The 21,149-nt window shown below is 40.3% G+C and overlaps 1 protein-coding gene across 1 annotated transcript; it reads left to right on the forward strand.

Moving 5' to 3' along the window:
- Positions 1 to 3,008: 3,008 nt before the first annotated feature.
- On the forward strand, positions 3,009 to 21,121 carry si:ch211-107m4.1 (heterogeneous nuclear ribonucleoprotein U-like protein 2). The gene is made up of 13 exons (XM_062990390.1): positions 3,009 to 3,711; positions 8,029 to 8,152; positions 8,265 to 8,341; positions 9,492 to 9,631; positions 11,357 to 11,465; positions 11,570 to 11,682; positions 12,338 to 12,604; positions 13,709 to 13,945; positions 14,216 to 14,381; positions 15,168 to 15,347; positions 15,454 to 15,515; positions 15,831 to 15,920; positions 20,257 to 21,121. Exons 1-13 carry the CDS (start codon positions 3,120 to 3,122, stop codon positions 20,329 to 20,331), a joined length of 2,232 nt encoding a protein of 743 aa, XP_062846460.1. The 5' UTR covers positions 3,009 to 3,119; the 3' UTR covers positions 20,332 to 21,121.
- The last annotated feature ends 28 nt before the right edge of the window (positions 21,122 to 21,149 follow it).

Below are 21,149 nucleotides of genomic sequence, written 5' to 3' on the forward strand. Positions count from 1 at the left end.
CCCACGCGGACACAGGGAGAACATGCAAACTCCACACAGAAAGGACCCAGACTGCCCCACCTGAGGATCCAGGAACAAGAAGAATGAGGGCATCCAGGGAAAAACAAAATGAAATAATTGACCTCTCATTTTGTAAACATCAGAAAACAGCCTCCCATTGATAATTGACTACAGAAACTGAATGAGGTGCTACGTCTGAGACCTGAAAAAGTAAGGGGTAAAGCTGTGACTGTATCACGTCACTTTTACAGTTAGTTTCTTTACAGTTATTGAGGTAAACCAGCAGGTCTATGTATTTGAATTCACCAGCACAAATCACCATCACCATATACTTAATACAATTAAAAAATGAGCTTTACTGAAAGTAAAATTTGAATATTACTGCTATGAACTATTACAAAACAGGACAGTGTTATTGTACACATCCTACAAATTGGTGGTATGTGAGTGTGTACCTGGATTTTAATCACATTATTTATTCACTTAACACCTTATAATAGTTTTTTTGCTCCAGTCACATTACAGCTTTTTGTCCTACAGTTATAGAACTCTATAGGCCTTGAATTAAAATATTAAAGACTGTGACCATGACCTACCCTCTGTCACAGACATTGTCTACTTTACATTCTTTTTTAATGCAGTTTCTCCCTTTTCCTCCCGATTTTTAGCATGTCCAATTTTTACCCAATTACGGTATGCTTCCTCCCTACTGGTGCTGACCCCCGCCCCTGACACACGTCCCCTCCGATACGTGAGCAGTAGCTGACTGCATTTTTTCACCTGCACCAGCCGAGTTCATATGCCAAACAGCCGGAGAGCCACACCCTGATCAGCATTATTCCTCTACTACTCTATGCAGATGCCATCAACCAGCCCGCAGAGGTCGTAATTGCATCAGTTATGAGGTCCCCATCCGGCTCCATAATCCCGTATGAACAATAGCCAAACGTTGTTCATATAGCCGCTCAGCCCAGCCGGATGGCAGAGCTGAGATTTGATGTGATGTGAAATCCCAGCTCTGGTGCGCTAGCGTATTTTACAGCTGCGCCACAGCGGCCCCTACTTTACATTTCGTACATTTGGTGAGTTACATTTATAGTAAATATAACTCAATTCACCTGTAGGTAGTATGGTTGCCAAAATCATTCTATATAGTAAATATCACTAATTCACCTGTAGGTAGTACAGTATGTTTGTCAAAACCTCTCACACACTCAACACTCTATGTAGTTATTTATAGTAAAAATAAACTGAATTATAAAAAGCAATGGGTGTCATAATGTCTGCATAGATTAAAAAAAGACATTGAAGTCTTACACGTGAATGTTTTACTGTATGTTTTTATTTGTTAACACATAATTTATTTAGCTGTGTGTGTCCAGGCAAACGATTTACATTTTTAGCATTTAGCAGACACTTTTATCCAAAGCGACTTACAGTTGTGACAGTATACAGTCTAAGCAATTGAGGGTTAAGGGACTTGCTTGAGGGCCAAACAGTGGCGACCTGGCAGTGGTAAAGCTTGAACCAGCAACCTTGTGATTACTGGACCAGTACCTTAACCACTAGGCTACAGCTGCCTATATGAAGACGTTTTTGGCCCCAATGGCCTTCCATAGGAAATCTTTGGAGTTTTCCTGCTCCAAAGTTGCTTTGGATGTGTTATTACAGTTGCAGAACACAATGATTTGCGTGACAACTTTAGATTTGTAATGTGATGCCCTATAGCAAAGCACTTTACCATCACTTTACACTTTACTGCACTTTAACATCACCCCAGACTGCACACTGGACTGTTATAATTATTTATCATTTGCACTTGCACTTTACACAACTGTCATACATATACAAGTATAGTTATAGTTATTTTTCACCATCCTTATATAGTTATAGTTACAGCTGTATAGTTATTATTTACACATCTTTTATTACTATTACTGTTATTACTAATATATACCTAACTAATCTTTATTATTATTACTGTTATTATTATAATGTATACCTAACTAATCTTTATTATTATTACTGTTATTATTATAATGTATACTAACTAACCTTTATTATATTACTGTTATTATTATAATACATACCCATTTTTATTCATATGCTTATTGTTATTATTGCTATTATGTATATAGTGCTATGTACATAGATATAATTCCATATATGTAAATAGCTATAGTTATAACTTTATATTCATATTAATCATATATGTTACTTTATCTATCTATCTATCTATCTATCTATCTATCTATCTATCTATCTATCTATCTATCTATCTATCTATCTATCTATCTATCCATCCATCCATCCATCCATCCATCCATCCATCCATCCATCCATCCATCCATCCATCCATCCATCCATCCATCCATCCATCCATCTATGTATTTATGCTGATCAAATGCTGTTAATGGGCCAGTGATAGCTCAGTGGTTAAGGTACTGGACTAGTAAACAGAAGGTTGCCGGTTCAAGCCCCGCCACCACCAAGTTGCCACTGTTGGGTCCCTGAGCAAGGCCCTTAACCCTCAATTGCTCATTGTGTTCCACTCACTGTGTAAGTCGCTTTGGATAAAAGCGTCTGCTAAATGCTGAAAATGTAAATGTAAATGTAAATGTTAATGGTGATGTGTCTCATACTCCAGTCTCCACTTCTGTTAACCCCTGCTTTACGTTAACATGTGCATTTGTCTTTTGTAGTCCTATGTGTTTTTACATTGACCTTATAGGGCGGGACATTTAGATGATTGACCAATGAAAAAGACATATGACTACAGGAATGTTAAAGTTTGGCCAATAATGACATGAAATTCACTTTAACATGGCTCGATGTTTTGAAAAGTAACCAATAAAAAAAGATTTCAAAGCCCTTACTGGGCGTAATGTTTGAGTTATAGACCAATAAAAACAGCTTATTCTCATAAGGGGGCGGGAAACCTTTGGTGACCCACCAATCATTATTCAGAACTTTTTCTTGAACGTTGTGCAGCCGATTCTGTGTGTCGATTCAGTGCTTTCAGGAAAGCCGCTGTAAGTGGGTTTGTTTTTAATAATAATAATACAAAAATATAAGCATTTTAGTCGTTAGGTGTTTTATTGTTAAACGTGCTAGTTAAAATGTTGTTGGAGGAGGTGAAAAGGTTGAAAGTAACCGAGCTGCGGACTGAGCTAAAGGAGAGGGGGCTCGACCCCAGAGGACTGAAGGCTGAGCTGGTGGCTCGACTTATTTCTGCCATCGAGAGAACCGAATCTGATCAACTTGAGGAATTAAACTCGTTAAACACGAAAGCTGTGTCAGCTACAGAAGAACAGGACACAGAACTAAATCAACTAACATGTCTGGCTGCTTCACTACCGACTGGTGATAATGTTACAGCACCAACAACAACAACTGCAGCAGAGGACCATCATTCACCGGTTAAGAAACACACAGGATCAGTCCAGATTCCGACCATCAGCCAATCCCATGTGGATCAGAGTACACAGACAGAAAGTGACCTCAGTGTCACTGTGTCCCATCCACCCTGCTCCTGCTCCAGAAGAGAAGTGGAAACACACCAGTTTACAACCCAAAGTCTTCCTAGTAGTGTTAGCACTAGCACTGATGTTCATGTCCAGTCTGCCCAGTGTGCCCAGTCTGCAAGTCCTACACCAGTGCCCACCCTCCCAGTGTCCGAGCCTGAACCTTCATCCCATATAAACGACCAGTGTAAGTGTCTCTATTTAATTGCTTATTATAAGAGTACAGTAGACCCTTGACTTACGAATTTAATTGGTTCCGAAGGGTTCTTAAGTCAAAATGTTCATTAGTTAAACCTATTTTTCCCTTAAGAAATAATGTAAATAGAATTAATCCGTGCCAGACCTCCCAATCCCCCCCCCCCCCTTACCTAACCTTTCTAATGTCTTAAATGGTCTTTTTTGTTATAAATACAAGTTTATTTTCCCTTAATCTTAAATTATAGAATAGACATTACTGTAATAAACAATAATGAACAACAATACACAGTAGTAGTACTGTACATAAAACACACATCACATTTCTAAGCTTGTGTTTTTTGGCCTTTATGCACTGAAATTCCCCCCGATTGCTTAAATGGTTTAATGATATTATGCACTGTAGAGGGAGAAATATGCAAATCTCTTCCAATCTTTCTTTGAGGTACATTGTTTTTAAACATTTTAATAATTTTCTCACACATTTGTTGACAAACTAGAGATCCTCTGATCATCTTTGCTCATCAAGACTCAGCCTTTCCTGGATGCTGCTTTTGTACCAAACCATGATTACAATCACCTGTTGACATCACCTGTTTAAAATCGCATCATTTCGTTTTTTCATTGCATTACTAGCCCTAAATTGCCCCCGTTCCAACTTTTTTTGGAATGTGTTGCAGGCCTGAAATGCAGGAATGGAAGTTTATTAATAAATGAAATAAAGTTGAGCAGATAAAGCATGAAATATCTCAGGTTCATCCTGTCTGCAATCAAATAAAAGTCAAAGTAAATGTAAGGAACACTGCATTTTTATTTTTTTTGCATTTTCCATACTGTCCCAACTTTCTCTGATTTGGGCATGTGAATGAATGTAAATTGCATTATGACAGACAAGCATTTTAACACTTTCCAATACTTCTTCTTTTGGCTGCTCCCATAAGGGGTTACCACAGCGGATCATTAGTCTCAATCTTGTCCTGTCTTCAACATCCTCCCCTGTTACACCAGCCGCCTGTATGTTCTCCTTTACCACATTCATTAACCTTCTCTTTAGCCTTCCTCTCCTTTTCCTACCTGGTGGCTTCATTCTCATCATGCTTTTCCCTGTATGACTCTCATCCCTCCGCCACACATGCCCAAACCATCTCTAACTGTCTTTTCTCACATTTGTCTCCAAAGCATCCCACTTTCACTGTCCTTCTAATAAATTCGTTCCTAATCCTTTCCATCCCCATCACTCCCAAGCAGTATCACAGTATCTTCATCTCTGCCACCTCCAGCTCCCTCTACTGTCTTTATTCAGTGCCACCGCCTCCAGCCATACAACATAGTGGGTCTTACTACCGTCTTGTAAACTTTCAGTTTTACTCTGGCAGATACCCTTCTATTACAAATCACTCCTGTCACTCTATGCCATTCATTCTACACTGCCTGCACTCTTTTTGTCACCTCTCTATCAAATTTATTTCATTACTTTGTACACTTGACCTCAAGTATTGACGCTTATGTGCTTTTACCACCTCAGCTCCTTGCAGCTGCATCTATATGTACACTGATCAGCCATAACATTAAAACCACCGCCTTGTTTCTACACTCACTGTCCATTTTATCATCTCCACTTACCATATAGAAGCACTTTGTAGGTCTACAATTACTGACTGTAGTCCATCTGTTTCTCTGCATGCTTTGTTAGCCCCTTTCATGCTGATCTTCAATGGTCTGGACTCTCCCAGGACCACCACAGAGTAGGTATTATTTAGGTGGTGGATCATTCTCAGCACTGCAGTGACACTGACATGGTGGTGGTGTGTTAGTGTGTGTTGTGCTGGTGTGAGTGGATAAGACACAGCAATGCTGCTGGAGTTTTTAAACACCTCACTGTCACTTCTGGACTGAGAATATTCCTCCTACCTAAAAATATTTAGCCAACAGTGACCCGTGGGCAGTGTCCTGTGACCACTGATGAAGGTCTAGAAGATGACCAACTCAAGTGCCAACAGTGCCTCTAATGAGACTGACTGTTTGAGATGACTCAGGCAGTACAAACAATGATTAGCGTGAACAAAGCTTAACGTGACCTATTGTATTAAAACGAGCGAGGAATTTAATTAGTGGGTAGAACATGTGAGCAGTAATAATTAAGAAAGGTTTAGTGTTCCCATGTTGTTGATTCTTACAATTTCTTAGCACCCTGAGCTATAACACAAGTTTAAAAGTGAAACAGGAGAAAAATCCAGCTAAACACAGATATACGTGGATGCTTTCAGAGTGGTTTTGATGGTTATTCCACACAAATGCAGATTCGTCTCATATTCACACTTTGATGACGTTTTACCGCACCACTCAAGCCAAGTGCTGAACAAAGCGTCAATTTGCGCTGAGGCTCACGGTGAGCAAAGCACAAAACATTTCTCATGTGAATGTGCCCTTAGGGTAGGCAAGGATTTGAGAACATCCAGTATCAACCTAATCACACCAGGGAGGGGCAGCGGTACATAATAGAAGTGCATAGCTAGCAATTATGTGTGTGACATCACAATTTTAAACCCTGATATTCACGTTCTGAGAAACAATCAGTGTTGATATTTGTTTACGTTTATGCAATTAGCAGACACTATTATCCAAAGTGACTTACAACTGTGACTACAGTGGATAAAATCTACACACCCCTGCCACAATGGCAGGTTTTCTGATGTAAAGATGAATATTTCTAGAACTTTTTCCACTTGTAATGAGAACTAAAGTCATATCCATACATTTCCATTGAAAATAAACTGAAATCTTTTAGGGTTTTTTTTTTCTCGAATAAAAATAAAATACATTCTTTTTGGGTAGGAGTCTGTCAGCATGGCACATCTTGACATGGCAATCTTTGCCCACTCTTCCTTGCAGAAGCACTTCAAACAGACATATAAACAATACGGAAGATTGTTATATGTAGTAGTATGTAGTACACAGTCAGTACTTGCCAAAAATCTCTGCTTCTTATTTAATGTTGCTGTAGGCCTCCCAGTTTTCTTCTTGTCTTTTTATTCATTTTGGAGGGACGTCCAGTTCTTGGTAATGTCACTGTCATACGTTTGACTGATACGTTTGATGCTTTGTAGTATTTTGCTTACAGTAGCTTTTGCTGTAAGATGCTGTAGATAAATGTCAGTAAGATGTAATCCAATTGCCTGATTACGTCATGCTTCCTCTCCACCAATGCCGATCCTCGCTCTGATTGAGGAGAACGAAGCTAACCCACGCCCCCTCCAACACGTGGGCAGCAGTCTTATGCATTTTGTCACCTACACTTTGACGAGTACACATGCAGATCAGCACGTACGGAGAGACACACCCTGACAGCACTCTTTTTCTGCGCCATCAATCAACCAGCAGAGGTTGTAATTGCATTAGTTATAAGAGAGTCTCTATCCCACCCCTATCTGAACAACAGGCCAATTATTGTTCATGTGGTCACTCAGCCCAGGCGTCAGGCAGAGCTGAGACTCGATACGATGTATTCGAGATCCCAGCTCTGGTGTTCCAGCGTGTGTTTTTACCGCTGCACCACCTGAGCGGCGGGTCACTGACTACTATTTAACATGAGTTTGAATGTGATACGTTAATTTTTTTATAGGTTAGATTTTTATATCACAAAAACCTGGTGTTTTTACAGGGGTGTGTAAACTTTTACATTTACTGTATATACAGTCCAAGCACTTGAGGTCCTTGCTCAAGGGTCAAACAGTGGCAAAATGGTTGTGGATAGGCTTGAATCAGGGACCCTCTGATTACCAGTCCAGTACATTAACCACTGAGTTTCCATTGCCACTTACCTGACCCAGACTTATGCAGGTTAATGAACCTGAAATGAAATGACACCCAAACGTTTCATGCTTAATAGAACAGAGCACTCTTATAAAACACGGAAGATAGGAAGATAGTGAGTTCCCTTTAAGACATTAGCTTTAATTCACCATGCATGTGTTCATTTTATACCATTAAATGTCACATTTGGTCCAGTTTCCCCAGAATCACTCGACGAAATGCAGTAACACACCCTGGACCGGAAAACAATCCATCGCCTGGCCTTGGCCATTTCTCCCGACCCCATCAGATATTCCCAGTTTTGTCTGTATGTAGACGCTGAACCGGCTGATAGCTTCACTGGAGATTAGAACCCTAAATACAGCGGTAGTGGGCTAGCGTAATTATCCAAGCACCAGCCGAGCGCTCCATCATGCATGTGTGTGTGTGTGTCTGTAATTCACCTAATGTGAAAGGACCTGAATGTTAAAGACATTTTGTACTACATTTTCTGCAGCAATGCCATCTACAATGAAAGAGATGGAAACTGAAAATCAGGACAAACACAGGGAGCTGAGGAGACCTCTGGGTGAGAGGGGCAGAGATTATTATGAGTTTAAAGAGGAGATTCAGTATAAAAGGTATTAAGTTCCTGTAATATTTACCTGTCTTGTATGAACTGTGTTTTAAAGGTTCTTATTTGTCACCATTAATTCATGAAGTTCATTAATTTTGCCCTTACTTTTTTATTAGAGCCAAAACCCCAGAGCCTGGTCCAGTAAGTGAAGATGAAATGGACATTGATGAAGACATGATTCGGTTGGATCCTTGTAAGCTTAAAGCTTTTAATCTTTTAATCTTAAATAGTAAACAACAAATGTAATCACAACTTTGTTGCTTTGCAGGCTCATTCCATATCAGATTTTAATTACGCATACAATCAAACTGTACACACAAAGATCTGTCTGTCTGTCTGTCTGTCTGTCTGTCTGTCTGTCTGTCTATCTATCTATCTATCTATCTATCTGCCTGCCTGCCCGCCTGTTTGCTGTATATGTCTGTCTGCTGTATCTGTCTGTCTGTCTATCTATCTATCTGCTTGTCTGTCTGTCTGCTATATATCTGTCTGTCTGCCTGTCTGTCTCTATCTGTCTGCTATATGTCTGTCTATCTATCTGCCTGTCTGTCTATCTGCCTGCCTGCCTGTCTGTCTATCTATCTGCCTGTCTGTCTATCTATCTATCTATCTATCTATCTATCTATCTATCTATCTATCTATTTATCTATCTATCTATCTATCTGTCTGTCTGTCTGTCTATCTATGATGGAACTCACAATAATAAACAGTGTTAAAAGATAGATAGATAGATGGATGGATGGATGGATGGATGGATGGATGGATGGATGGACAATAGATAGATAGATAGATAGATAGATAGATAGATAGATAGATAGATAGATAGATAGATAGATAGATAGATAGATAGATAGATAGATAGATAGATAGATAGATAGATAGATAGATAGATAGATAGATAGATAGATAGACACTGTAGATAGATAGATAGATAGATAGATAGATAGATAGATAGATAGATAGATAGATAGATAGATAGATAGATAGATAGATAGATAGATATTTAAGGACCTGCTGGTAATATTCTGGTACTAAATATCACAGGACTCCCTCAGATGGATTGTGGAGTCCATGCTTTGGTGGGTTAGAGCTGTTTTGACAGTACTGTATATTAGGCAGTTGGGCCTACTGTTTTGGCTTAGCGTGGATTTCCTCCCTATATTTATTTACTGCAATTACAATGCTATACAGGTAGTGAAGCAGTGCAATGTCATAATCTGCTTCTCCAGAATTCAAAATTTTGAATCAGCAACCTTGTTTTCTGCTGTAAAAACTTGATTCAGTTATAAATTCCATGAACTTGCTCTATTAAATGTTTGTCCTTGCTGGGGTTTGTGTTGCAGATAACAGTGACATGCATTTTGAAGTAGGTTCAAATGGTAGCAGTGGTCAGCCTTTGCTCTGGGAGAAGTTTCCTCTGCTTCGTTCAGGATGTAGACTGACCCATGGCTTTACTCAGGGGAAAGTAGGATTCGAAGTCAAGGTAGGAATTTTGCCTTGGAGTCTCTATGCTTTCTTATCATTTATTCTTTACCACCTAGAGAACCCGAGAGATGCAGCCAATAAAATCTATGTTAAGTGAATAAAACCTGAAATCCAGCAAGCATAGTATCTGTTGGATCTTTTACTATGTAAGGAATGGAAGTTGGAATAACACAAAGCAGTGGCCATATCCAGTAAAAATATACAATACAGCTATACACTGTTTAGGTAGGATTTGACTGGAGTACTTTCTTCTATATCTAATGTCTTTAAAGAAATACATTGCTAAAAAATAAAATTGAACTTCACTTTGACTTCTATCACCTAATGGTTAATCTTGACCTGTAGTTCCAGTACACTATTAAGCACATTATAGAATTTATTTGATTTTTATTGACCAGTTTATCTCGGTCAGGGTCACGGCGGGTTCGGGTTCATCGGGAAACACTGAGCAAAAGGTGGTAATACTCTGGATAGGGCTAGTTCATCACAGGGCTTCGGCCACCTCCTGCTGAGACAGGAGGCCAGTCATATCTGTGTGGATGTCTGGCCGGCTGATAGCACTGCTGATATTCAAACCTAAATCTCAGCACTAATGGGCTAGTGTAATAGACGGCTGTGCCACCTGAGCACCCGAGTATAGAATTCCACTGAGCAAATTACTTCTATGGAGCCAGAATACTAATTCTATGGAGCCAGATTTTATTATTTTTTTAAATTATTTTCATGAAACTGAAAGTTCAAGTCCTGAGCTTTGACAGTTTGTGTCACATGAATCATTTTTCTACATTTATTTTTATTTTGAATACAGTGGTACCTTGTAAATGAGCGACCCCTAAACTCAAAATCTTTGAAACACAATGCCCTTTGTCGAAAAATGTGTACCCTTAAACTCAACATTTCCCTTAAACTCAATGCTTTGTTCAGTGCTCAACTTGAGCAGTGTGGTAAAACGTCATGCGAACATGAGACAATTCTGCATTTGTGTGGAATAACCGTCAAATTTTACATCCACATATATTTGTGTTCAGCTGTGTTTCTCCTGTTTCACTTTTAAACTTGTTTTGAAGTCGAGGTTCTGAAAAATGGTAAGAATCAGCTTTTCCGAAAGAGTCTAAAACACTTAAAAATAATAATGTATTAAATGTATAAAAAACGTAATGTATTAAAAGAACAACATAGAAACACTAAACCTCTCTTAATTATTACTGCTTATAAGTTCTCTCCACTAATTAAGAAGTATAAGAAAATAAAGAAGTAAAGGTAAATGCAGGTTTTATTGTATTTTTGATTGATTTTAACTGTTTTTTTAATTATATTTCAGTGTTTTTTTATATTATATTTGTGTTATTTTCAGTGTATAAGTGTCAAAAACAAGCCCATTTTTTTACATTGGCCTAAAATATATGCAGTTCCATGGGACCATGGAACACATGAACAGGTTTCCCACACATTCCTATGGGAAAAATACCTTAAAACTCAACACCTTTTAAGCTTAACGCCACTCCTAGTACCTTGAGTTTCCAGGTACCACTGTATATTATTTTTTTGCACATCGTGTTTGTGTTAAGTCGGCTTGATTACTGTGAATGTTCATATTGGTCAGTATGAGTACTGACAGGTTTTCAGAGCTTTGGCATCGGAAATAAAAACACTTGTTAGTGTTGCACATTAATACTGTGTCAATTTGCCATCATAAAAGCTCAGTGTGTTTTTTATCATGTAGTTTGTCAAGAGATTGTCTTTAACCCCAGTTGATGGCAACTCCATTGTTGACCCTGAGCCACACGTCCTCAGAGTGGGCTGGTCTGTGGATGGTTCCAGCTTTCAGCTAGGTAAAAACTGAATACATTCATCTAGTAATTTTGTATCATGCCACAAGTCAAATGCACAAAAATAATTTGTAATTATAATGTTTTTGTTATTTGATCTACTGTAGGAGAGGACAAGCTGTCGTTTGGTTTTGATGTAGCAGGTAGAGCAGTGACCAATAGAAAAATGGAAGAATTTGGCGAACCCTTCTCAGAGGGTGATGTCATTGGCTGCTATGCGGTATGTTTCTGTACTTACTTTAGCACACACAGGACAAATACATTACTTTTATTAGTTTAATCAATTCTGTTTTCAGGACCTAATTATTTTATAGTAATGATTAAGGAAGTAACGATACACTCTACCCATGATGCAATGCGATTCACAATACTGGGTTCACGATACGATTTTTTAAACAAAATGAAATTGAAGACAAATTATGACAAATTATTATAATGCCCTTTTATTTCTGAGGGAGCTACAAACTATGCAAAACAATGCTACACATGCAGGTTGCCAGGTCAGGCATAAATCACTACCCCGCAACCTTTAAATATTCACCCATTTAGAATTAAGCCCAGTTTGGCTGGAAAACACAGAACCTGGCAATTCTGTGTAGTGACGTCAACCAGACGAGGTGGCTAGCGCCAGTGCACTCTGCTGTTTAAAGTGAATATTGATTCATTTTACATCTCAATCGATTTGAGTCGTGGCATATTTGCATCGATTATTAACTTCTTGTGGTGCATTGTTACATCCCTAGTAATGATAGTAATATAGTAATATAGTAACAGCAGTGTGTTTATTAAACATCTAGCCCATTCATCATGTAATGAATTACTTATACAAATACGTCAAGCCACTTGAATTGTCTTCAAACTGTCATTTCTTCCAGTTTATCAGTGAAGCTGGACAAGCAGAACTCTCGTTTTCTAAAAATGGGCACCACCTTGGGGTGGCATTTCACCTTGATGACTACATGCTGGCAGGCCGTGCACTCTACCCACACGTGCTGTGTAAAAACTGCTCTGTTTCATTAAATCTGGACCCAGGGGGTACAGCATGGCACCCTGGTCCTTCTGGGTACTGCCCTTTTCCAGCGCTTCCATCCACACAGCTGACACGGGCATCCCTGTCTCCTTCTCATAGGAAGGACTGTGAGGTAAGTTTCCTGTGATTCTGCTTAGGCTTCACCTGTCAGTTTGAATGGCCTTGCTAGTTAACAGGGTTCTATGTTCTAAACATTTCTATTCAAAGAAATGTGACTTCAAATTCAGCTTTGACCAAACTGTGATTTGTGGTAACATTGTTTAATTGTAAACTACAAAAGGCAGTGCCGGATGCTTAGTGAAACAGCGGTCTACACTGTCGAGTCACATTATTATGACCACCAGCTAATATCCAGAGTAACCGCTGTGTGCAGATCAGACAGCTGCTACACAGGCTGGGAGTGACTTAATAAGGTCCTGGTTGGTTGACACAGGTATCTGGAGCCATACTGACTGCAGTGCATCCCACAGCTGCTGGAGGGTGCTTGGGGGAGGATCCATAAAGCGAACACGATGATCAAGGTGGTCCCACAGATGCTCAATTGAGTTCAAGTCTGGGAAATTAGGGGTCCAGGGTAGTACTTGAAACTCTTGGTCATGCTCTTCCAACCAATGTCAGACATTTCTAGCCGTGTGACATGTAGCGTCGTCTTGCTGAAGATCCCATCTGCCCCAGAAAAGATAATCAGCATGTATGGGTGTACGTGATGTCACTAATGGATTCATACGCAAATCGGTTGAGAGTGCCTTCCACATGGATGTATGGGCCCAGAGAATGCCATAAAAACATTCCCCAGATCACTACGCTGCCACAGTTGTTGAAAGTAGGAAGTGGTCATAATAATGTTACCAATATTACCAGTAGTGTATTACGTTAAACCACCACCACAGAGATCGGGGTTCGAATCTCAGAGGTGCTATGAGCCAGCCTGAAGTCTATAAGGACATGATTGGCTGTGTCTTTGGTAGCCAAAGCCCTGCGATCGATTGCTGCCCTGCCCTTTGGTTTCCTGTTGAAACTTTCCTGTTGCCCTTTTCTGCTAAAATATCCCAGTGACCACTTCACAAAACCACCAAACAGTTTCTGTTTTGATTGCGGCTTAAGGCTGTGTTAATGTGTTGATCATGGCATTTAACTTAAATAATAAATACAGCTTGTTTCAGGTGCTTTGTTGCCTTCTTATTAAACGAAACACTCTCATGTCTCTTTTCTTCAGATGCTGATGATGGTTGGCATGCCAGGTTCTGGAAAGAGTCACTGGACTCAAAGCCACATGGCCACAAATCCAGAAAAGCATTACAATGTGCTAAGCACAGACTCTGTCCTTCACTGCATGAACCTGCAGCTGCCAAACCCAGAGCACAAGGAGCTACTCCTACAGCAGGCCACTCAGTGTCTCACACACATCATCAAAATAGCAGCAACCAAACGACGAAACTTCATCCTAGACCAGGTGACGGTTTTTTATGTATACACCAGCAAGGAAAATGTGGTTCAGTGTCAAAACGATAATGATATGCATAAAAATTTTAAACATACATTCAGTTTTAATGATTTACTGGTTTAAGATTAGATCACTGATCTTTAGGTTATTCAACAGGTGAAACTGATGGAATTATGAGTAGGTTTAAAACCATTATTATTACAACTCTAGCAATCGAAAGTGTCTTTAAAGAGCCTAAAGATGAAAAGTAGCTCATTGTGCTCCTTTTTCATATCCTAGGCAAACATTTACCCATCTGCAAGAAGGCACAAGCTGCTGCGTTTCGCTGGGTATCAGAGGAGGGCGATCGTAGTCGTCCCCTCGGACAAAGAGTGGAAGAGGCGTCTTCAGCAGCAAGAGCAGAATGAGGGAGCAGTGCCTGAAATGTCACTGCTGAAGAGCAAAGGTGAGATTGCATGTCTTTCCTTGATCATTACAGGGGTGGTGCAAGCAGCAGTTGATCTGTAGTGGGGAATTGGAAACGACTAGATTGGACGTGCCTGACTGGCCAATAACATTTGAGATTCATTTGCGTCGTTTAGCGGACGCTTTTATCCAAAGCGACTTACAGTTCAAACAACTGAGAGTTAAGGGTCTTGCTAACTTGGTGTTGGTGGAGCTTGAACCAGCAACCTTCTTATTACTAATCCAGTACCTTAAGCACTGAGCTAAAACTTATTCGCACCCCAGATCCCAGAGGTAAATGGGCTAGTGTACTTTTGCTACTGCATCACCCGAGCACCTACTGTCATTGACATTTTGACATTTTTGGCATTTAGCAGATGCTTTTATCCAAAGTGACTTACAGTACTGTGACAGTATACTGTCTAAGCAATTGAGGGTTAAGGGTCCAACAGTGGCAACCTGGCAGTGCTGGGACTTGAACCAGTGACCTTTTGAATAGTAGTAACCACTAGGCTACAGCTGCCCCAGTCAAAGCACTGTCACTGCTAAAGAGCAAAGGTGAGAGTGCATGGATCTATAATGGGGAATTAAAAACTACTAGATTAGATAAGCAAGGGGGGGCACAAACAGTAAACAAGTGATCTCCTGTCCCAGTTGAGGTTGGGGGTGGTGCAGACATGAAGCAGCACTGAAGCTAATGTAAAATCACTAAAATTAAATTTTTATATTTTTAGGTAGTGTCCCCAAACCCTTTTTTGAAGTAGGTATCACTGTTCTCTTTTTGCAGCGAGTTTTACCCTCCCAGAGCAGGGGGATCTCCTGGAGGAGGTGCTGTTTGTGGAGCTCTGCCGAGAAGAAGCACAGTCGCTTCTCAAAAACTATAAAGAAGAGGCCGGACGTGTCCTCCCAGCACCTTCGAAACGCAAAAAGCTCCACAACAAACCTAACAAAGCCCAGAATCCACATGGTGAGGTCTTACAATTACTACACATGGTCAAACTGCAACATATGCTCATCTGTTGTTTGATCCAAATGCTAAAGATGCTTTATTAGATTTTTTTTTTCTTTTTCAGGATGGACCATGAACCGTAATGTTTATGCTCAGCAGTCACAGTGGGGGCGGCAAAAACCATATGTAAGTCCTTTTTTTTTTTTTTTTTTTTTTTTTTTTTTACATTATATTAAACTTTCAACCCTGCCAATCTATTTACCAATTCCAAATACCGGTAAAGTGTATGCTTTTGTTTCTTTTTCTGTTTGCTACATTTATATTTCATGATTTAAGCAAAGAAAGTTGAAAAAAGTGAACGAATTAGAATTATAAAAAAATTTTCCAGCAGTGCTGTATTCAATTTTTCGAAATGGGTAAATGCACCCAAGTTTCATCTAGGCAGACGTCATGCATGTGTAAAAGCAACCGAGGAGTAAAACTCTTTTTCCTTTTGTGTAGGGACGACCTCTTTCTGCATTCCCTCAATCTTACGGCTATAACAGCGATCCACAACAGTACAGAGATTACTATCAGCCATGCACTACGCAGGTGAGAGACACTGATACACAGCTTGATCTGTTTTTTTTTTTTTTTCTTTTCTGGGTTACGTTCAAACTGCAAAAAAAAAAAAAAAAAAAATTATATATATATATATATATATATATACAGGGGTTGGACAAAATAACTGAAACACCTGTCATTTTAGTGTGGGAGGTTTCATGGCTAAATTGGACCAGTCTGGTGGCCAATCTTCATTAATTGCACATTGCACCAGTAAGAGCAGAGTGTGAAGGTTCAATTAGCAGGGTAAGAGCACAGTTTTGCTCAAAATATTGCAATGCACACAACATTATGGGTGACATACCAGAGTTCAAAAGAGGACAAATTGTTGGTGCACGTCTTGCTGGCGCATCTGTGACCAAGACAGCAAGTCTTTGTGATGTATCAAGAGCCACGGTATCCAGGGTAATGTCAGCATACCACCAAGAAGGACAAACCACATCCAACAGGATTAACTGTGGACGCAAGAGGAAGCTGTCTGAAAGGGATGTTCGGGTGCTAACCCGGATTGTATCCAAAAAACATAAAACCACGGCTGCCCAAATCACGGCAGAATTAAATGTGCACCTCAACTCTCCTGTTTCCACCAGAACTGTCCGTCGGGAGCTCCACAGGGTCAATATACACGGCCGGGCTGCTATAGCCAAACCTTTGGTCACTCGTGCCAATGCCAAACGTCGGTTTCAATGGTGCAAGGAGCGCAAATCTTGGGCTGTGGACAATGTGAAACATGTATTGTTCTCTGATGAGTCCACCTTTACTGTTTTCCCCACATCCGGGAGAGTTACGGTGTGGAGAAGCCCCAAAGAAGCGTACCACCCAGACTGTTGCATGCCCAGAGTGAAGCATGGGGGTGGATCAGTGATGGTTTGGGCTGCCATATCATGGCATTCCCTTGGCCCAATACTTGTGCTAGATGGGTGCGTCACTGCCAAGGACTACCGAACCATTCTGGAGGACCATGTGCATCCAATGGCGGTGCCGTGTATCAGGATGACAATGCACCAATACACACAGCAAGACTGGTGAAAGATTGGTTTGATGAACATGAAAGTGAAGTTGAACATCTCCCATGGCCTGCACAGTCACCAGATCTAAATATTATTGAGCCACTTTGGGGTGTTTTGGAGAAGCGAGTCAGGAAACGTTTTCCTCCACCAGCATCACGTAGTGACCTGGCCACTATCCTGCAAGAAGAATGGCTTAAAATCCCTCTGACCACTGTGCAGGACTTGTATATGTCATTTCCAAGACGAATTGACGCTGTATTGGCCGCAAAAGGAGGCCCTACACCATACTAATAAATTATTGTGGTCTAAAACCAGGTGTTTCAGTTATTTTGTCCAACCCCTGTATATATATACAGTGTATCACAAAAGTGAGTACACCCCTCACATTTCTGCAAATATTTCATTATATCTTTTCATGGGACAACACTATAGACATGAAACTTGGATATAACTTAGAGTAGTCAGTGTACAGCTTGTATAGCAGTGTAGATTTACTGTCTTCTGAAAATAACTCAACACACAGCCATTAATGTCTAAATAGCTGGCAACATAAGTGAGTACACCCCACAGTGAACATGTCCAAATTGTGCCCAAATGTGTCGTTGTCCCTCCCTGGTGTCATGTGTCAAGGTCCCAGGTGTAAATGGGGAGCAGGGCTGTTAAATTTGGTGTTTTGGGTACAATTCTCTCATACTGGCCACTGGATATTCAACATGGCACCTCATGGCAAAGAACTCTCTGAGGATGTGAGAAATAGAATTGTTGCTCTCCACAAAGATGGCCTGGGCTATAAGAAGATTGCTAACACCCTGAAACTGAGCTACAGCATGGTGGCCAAGGTCCTACAGCGGTTTTCCAGGACAGGTTCCACTCGGAACAGGCTTCGCCAGGGTCGACCAAAGAAGTTGAGTCCACGTGTTCGGCGTCATATCCAGAGGTTGGCTTTAAAAAATAGACACATGAGTGCTGCCAGCATTGCTGCAGAGGTTGAAGACGTGGGAGGTCAGCCTGTCAGTGCTCAGACCATACGCCGCACACTGCATCAACTCGGTCTGCATGGTCGTCATCCCAGAAGGAAGCTGACGCTCAAGAAAGCCAGCAAACAGTTTGCTGAAGACAAGCAGTCCAAGAACATGGATTACTGGAATGCCCTGTGGTCTGACGAGACCAAGATAAACTTGTTTGGCTCAGATGGTGTCCAGCATGTGTGGCGGCGCCCTGGTGAGAGGTACCAAGACAACTGTATCTTGCCTACAGTCAAGCATGGTGGTGGTAGCATCATGGTATTGGGCTGCATGAGTGTTGTTGGCACTGGGGAGCTGCAGTTCATTGAGGGAAACATGAATTCCAACATGTACTGTGACATTCTGAAACAGAGCATGATCCCCTCCCTTTGAAAACTGGGCCTCATGGCAGTTTTCCAACAGGATAACAACCCCAAACACAACCTCCAAGATGACAACTGCCTTGCTGAGGAAGCTGAAGGTAAAGGTGATGGACTAAACTCAATTGAGCACCTGTTGCGCATCCTCAAGTGGAAGGTGGAGGAGTTCAAGGTGTCTAACATCCACCAGCTCCGTGATGTCATCATGGAGGAGTGGAAGAGGATTCCAGTAGCAACCTGTGCAGCTCTGGTGAATTCCATGCCCAGGAGGGTTAAGGCAGTGCTGGATAATAATGGTGGTCACACAAAATATTGACACTTTGGGCACAATTTGGACATGTTCACTGTGGGGTGTACTCACTTATGTTGCCAGCTATTTAGACATTAATGGCTGTGTGTTGAGTTATTTTCAGAAGACAGTAAATCTACACTGCTATACAAGCTGTACACTGACTACTCTAACTTATATCCAAGTTTTATTTCTATAGTGTTGTCCCATGAAAAGATATAATAAAATATTGGCAAAAATGTGAGGGGTGTACTCACTTTTGTGATACACTGTATATATATATACTGTATATATTCATACAGGCAATTTTGAGAACGTAAGTCAACTTAATTTTGGCTTCAAATGGAAAACATTCGAAAAACAGTGGCGTCTACACAGACATTTTTGTCACTAAATTCTACCCAAAATAGCCACAATGACAAAGTGAAAGCAGGTTTTTTGACATTTGTGCTAATTTATTAAAAATCAAAATGTAAAATATCATATGTACACAATTTGATATGACACCCAAAATTGAGCTGAGGTGCATTTAGTTTTCACTGATACTGCTTGAGGTGTTTCTATAATTTAATTGGAGTCCACCGGTGGTAAATTCAATTGACTGAACCTGATTGGGGATTGCCAACACCTGCCTGTATAAGGTCCCACAGTTGACAGTGCATATCAGAGCAAACTCCAAGCCATGGGGTCAAAGGAATTATCTGCAGACCTCAGAAACAGGATTGTGTCAGGGCATAGATCTGGAGAAGGGTACAGAAAAATTGCTGCAGCTTTACAGGTCCCAAAGAGCACAATGGCCACCATCATTTGTAAATGGAAGAAGTCTGAAACCACCAAGAATCTCCTAGACCTGGACGCCCGGCCAAACTGAGCGATCAGGGATGATGGGCCTTGGCCAGGGCGGTGAGCAGGAACCTGAGGGTCACTCTGACAAAGCTCCAGCGTATCCTTGTGGAGATGGGAGAACCTATCTGAAGATCAACCATCCAGGTAGCACTCCAGAAACAAGTGTGCCAAGCTCATAGCTTCTTTCCCAAGATGCCTTGAAGCTGTAATTGCTGCCAAAGGTGCATCAACCAAGTATTATAAGGGTGTGTACAGATATGTAACCCCTGAATAAACCATTTTTGTCAGTAATATAAAATTGCATATTTTCTAAACCCTGTTTTCACTTTGTAATTATTGACGATTGTGTGTCGATGTTTGAGGCAAAAAAAAGAACTCAATATATTATAGAATGTGTCTGTAACATAAAATGAGGAGATGGTAAAAGGGACATTCCGGCTTGACTATATAATAGTCCATGTGAACTATTATTCAACCCCCTATCTCAGTACTTTTGTGTTGATAACCCATAATAAGTGCTAAAAGGCCTCTGACTCCCCTCTTCAGGAGTCTTTGCCAATTCTTCTCATGCAAAAATTTCCAGCTCTTCCATTTCAGGTCTTCCATTCCATTTAGATCTGGAGATTGAGGTCTCAGATATGGTACAGTTAAAAGACGTGTGATAAATGTAAACCTGAGAAATCAGATATAAGCACTAAATTAAAAACTATCCATTGTGGTTGCAGCGTGAATGTAGTCTAGATGCAGGATGTAAGAATTGTTTTAATACGTATATTGTTTGTATTTTATTTGCAGTGGAACGCATACGACCAAAACCAGAGCTACTACAGCAACCAGAACTATTACTTTGGCAATCAAGCTTCTTGGTAGATTTCTACACGTCTTCATAGAAATTATTATTCCTTTTAAGTTCTTTTGGATTTTATTTTAAATGTGGAGCTTTTGTGCAGTGTTATATAGCAGTACTGCTTTAATGCAGATTATTTTAATTATACAGCATATGTTTTTAATACTACACTTTCACTTAGTGCAGCATAAAATGTATATTTCTGGCTTTTAGCAGACGCTTTTATTCAAAGCAACTTGGAGTTATGACTGACTGGCATGCAAGCAACTGAGTGCCTTGCTTAAGAGCTAGGGGCCAAACAGTGGCAACTTGGCAATAGTAGGGATAAAACAGGAAACCTTCTGATTTCTGATTTAGATTTGGAGACTGAGAAGGTCTCACATGGTACAGTTAAAAGACGTGTGATGAATGTAAACCTGAGAAATCGAATATAAGCACCAAATTAAAAACTAGCTATTGTGGTTGCAGTGTGAATGTAGCCTAGATGCAGGATGTAAGAATTGGATTTAATCCCAAGCAATTTGGAGTTATGACTGAATGCCATGCAAGCAGCTGAACGCCTTGCTTAAGGGTTAGGGGCCAAACGGTGGCAACTTGGCGATAGTAGGGATAGAACAGGCAACCTTCTGATTTGTCCAATATCTTAACCAGAGCTACCACTGCCAGATTTTTCATTATTTGTTTACAGTATTCAACAAATTATTTTAATTCATTTTAAACAGAAATGCTAAACCTGTAATACTGCTCAAACCATTTGTAATTACTATTTCTAACAGTAAGCAAATTGAAGTTTCTGGTACATACACATTTTAATAAAGCATTTGAATTTAGCATTTGTCTT

The sequence above is a fragment of the Trichomycterus rosablanca genome, chromosome 1 (assembly GCF_030014385.1).
Source record: "Trichomycterus rosablanca isolate fTriRos1 chromosome 1, fTriRos1.hap1, whole genome shotgun sequence".
NCBI classification, from domain to species: domain Eukaryota; kingdom Metazoa; phylum Chordata; class Actinopteri; order Siluriformes; family Trichomycteridae; genus Trichomycterus; species Trichomycterus rosablanca.

Excerpts from the sequence above, each read along its gene's own strand:
- si:ch211-107m4.1 (XM_062990390.1), top strand. The coding sequence starts at position 3,120 with ATGTTGTTGGAGGAGGTGAAAAGGTTGAAAGTAACCGAGCTGCGGACT. Across the intron at positions 9,632-11,356 it reads AAGTAGGATTCGAAGTCAAG|TTTGTCAAGAGATTGTCTTT; the intron begins GTAGGAATTTTG and ends TTTATCATGTAG. Across the intron at positions 14,382-15,167 it reads GTCACTGCTGAAGAGCAAAG|CGAGTTTTACCCTCCCAGAG; the intron begins GTGAGATTGCAT and ends CTCTTTTTGCAG.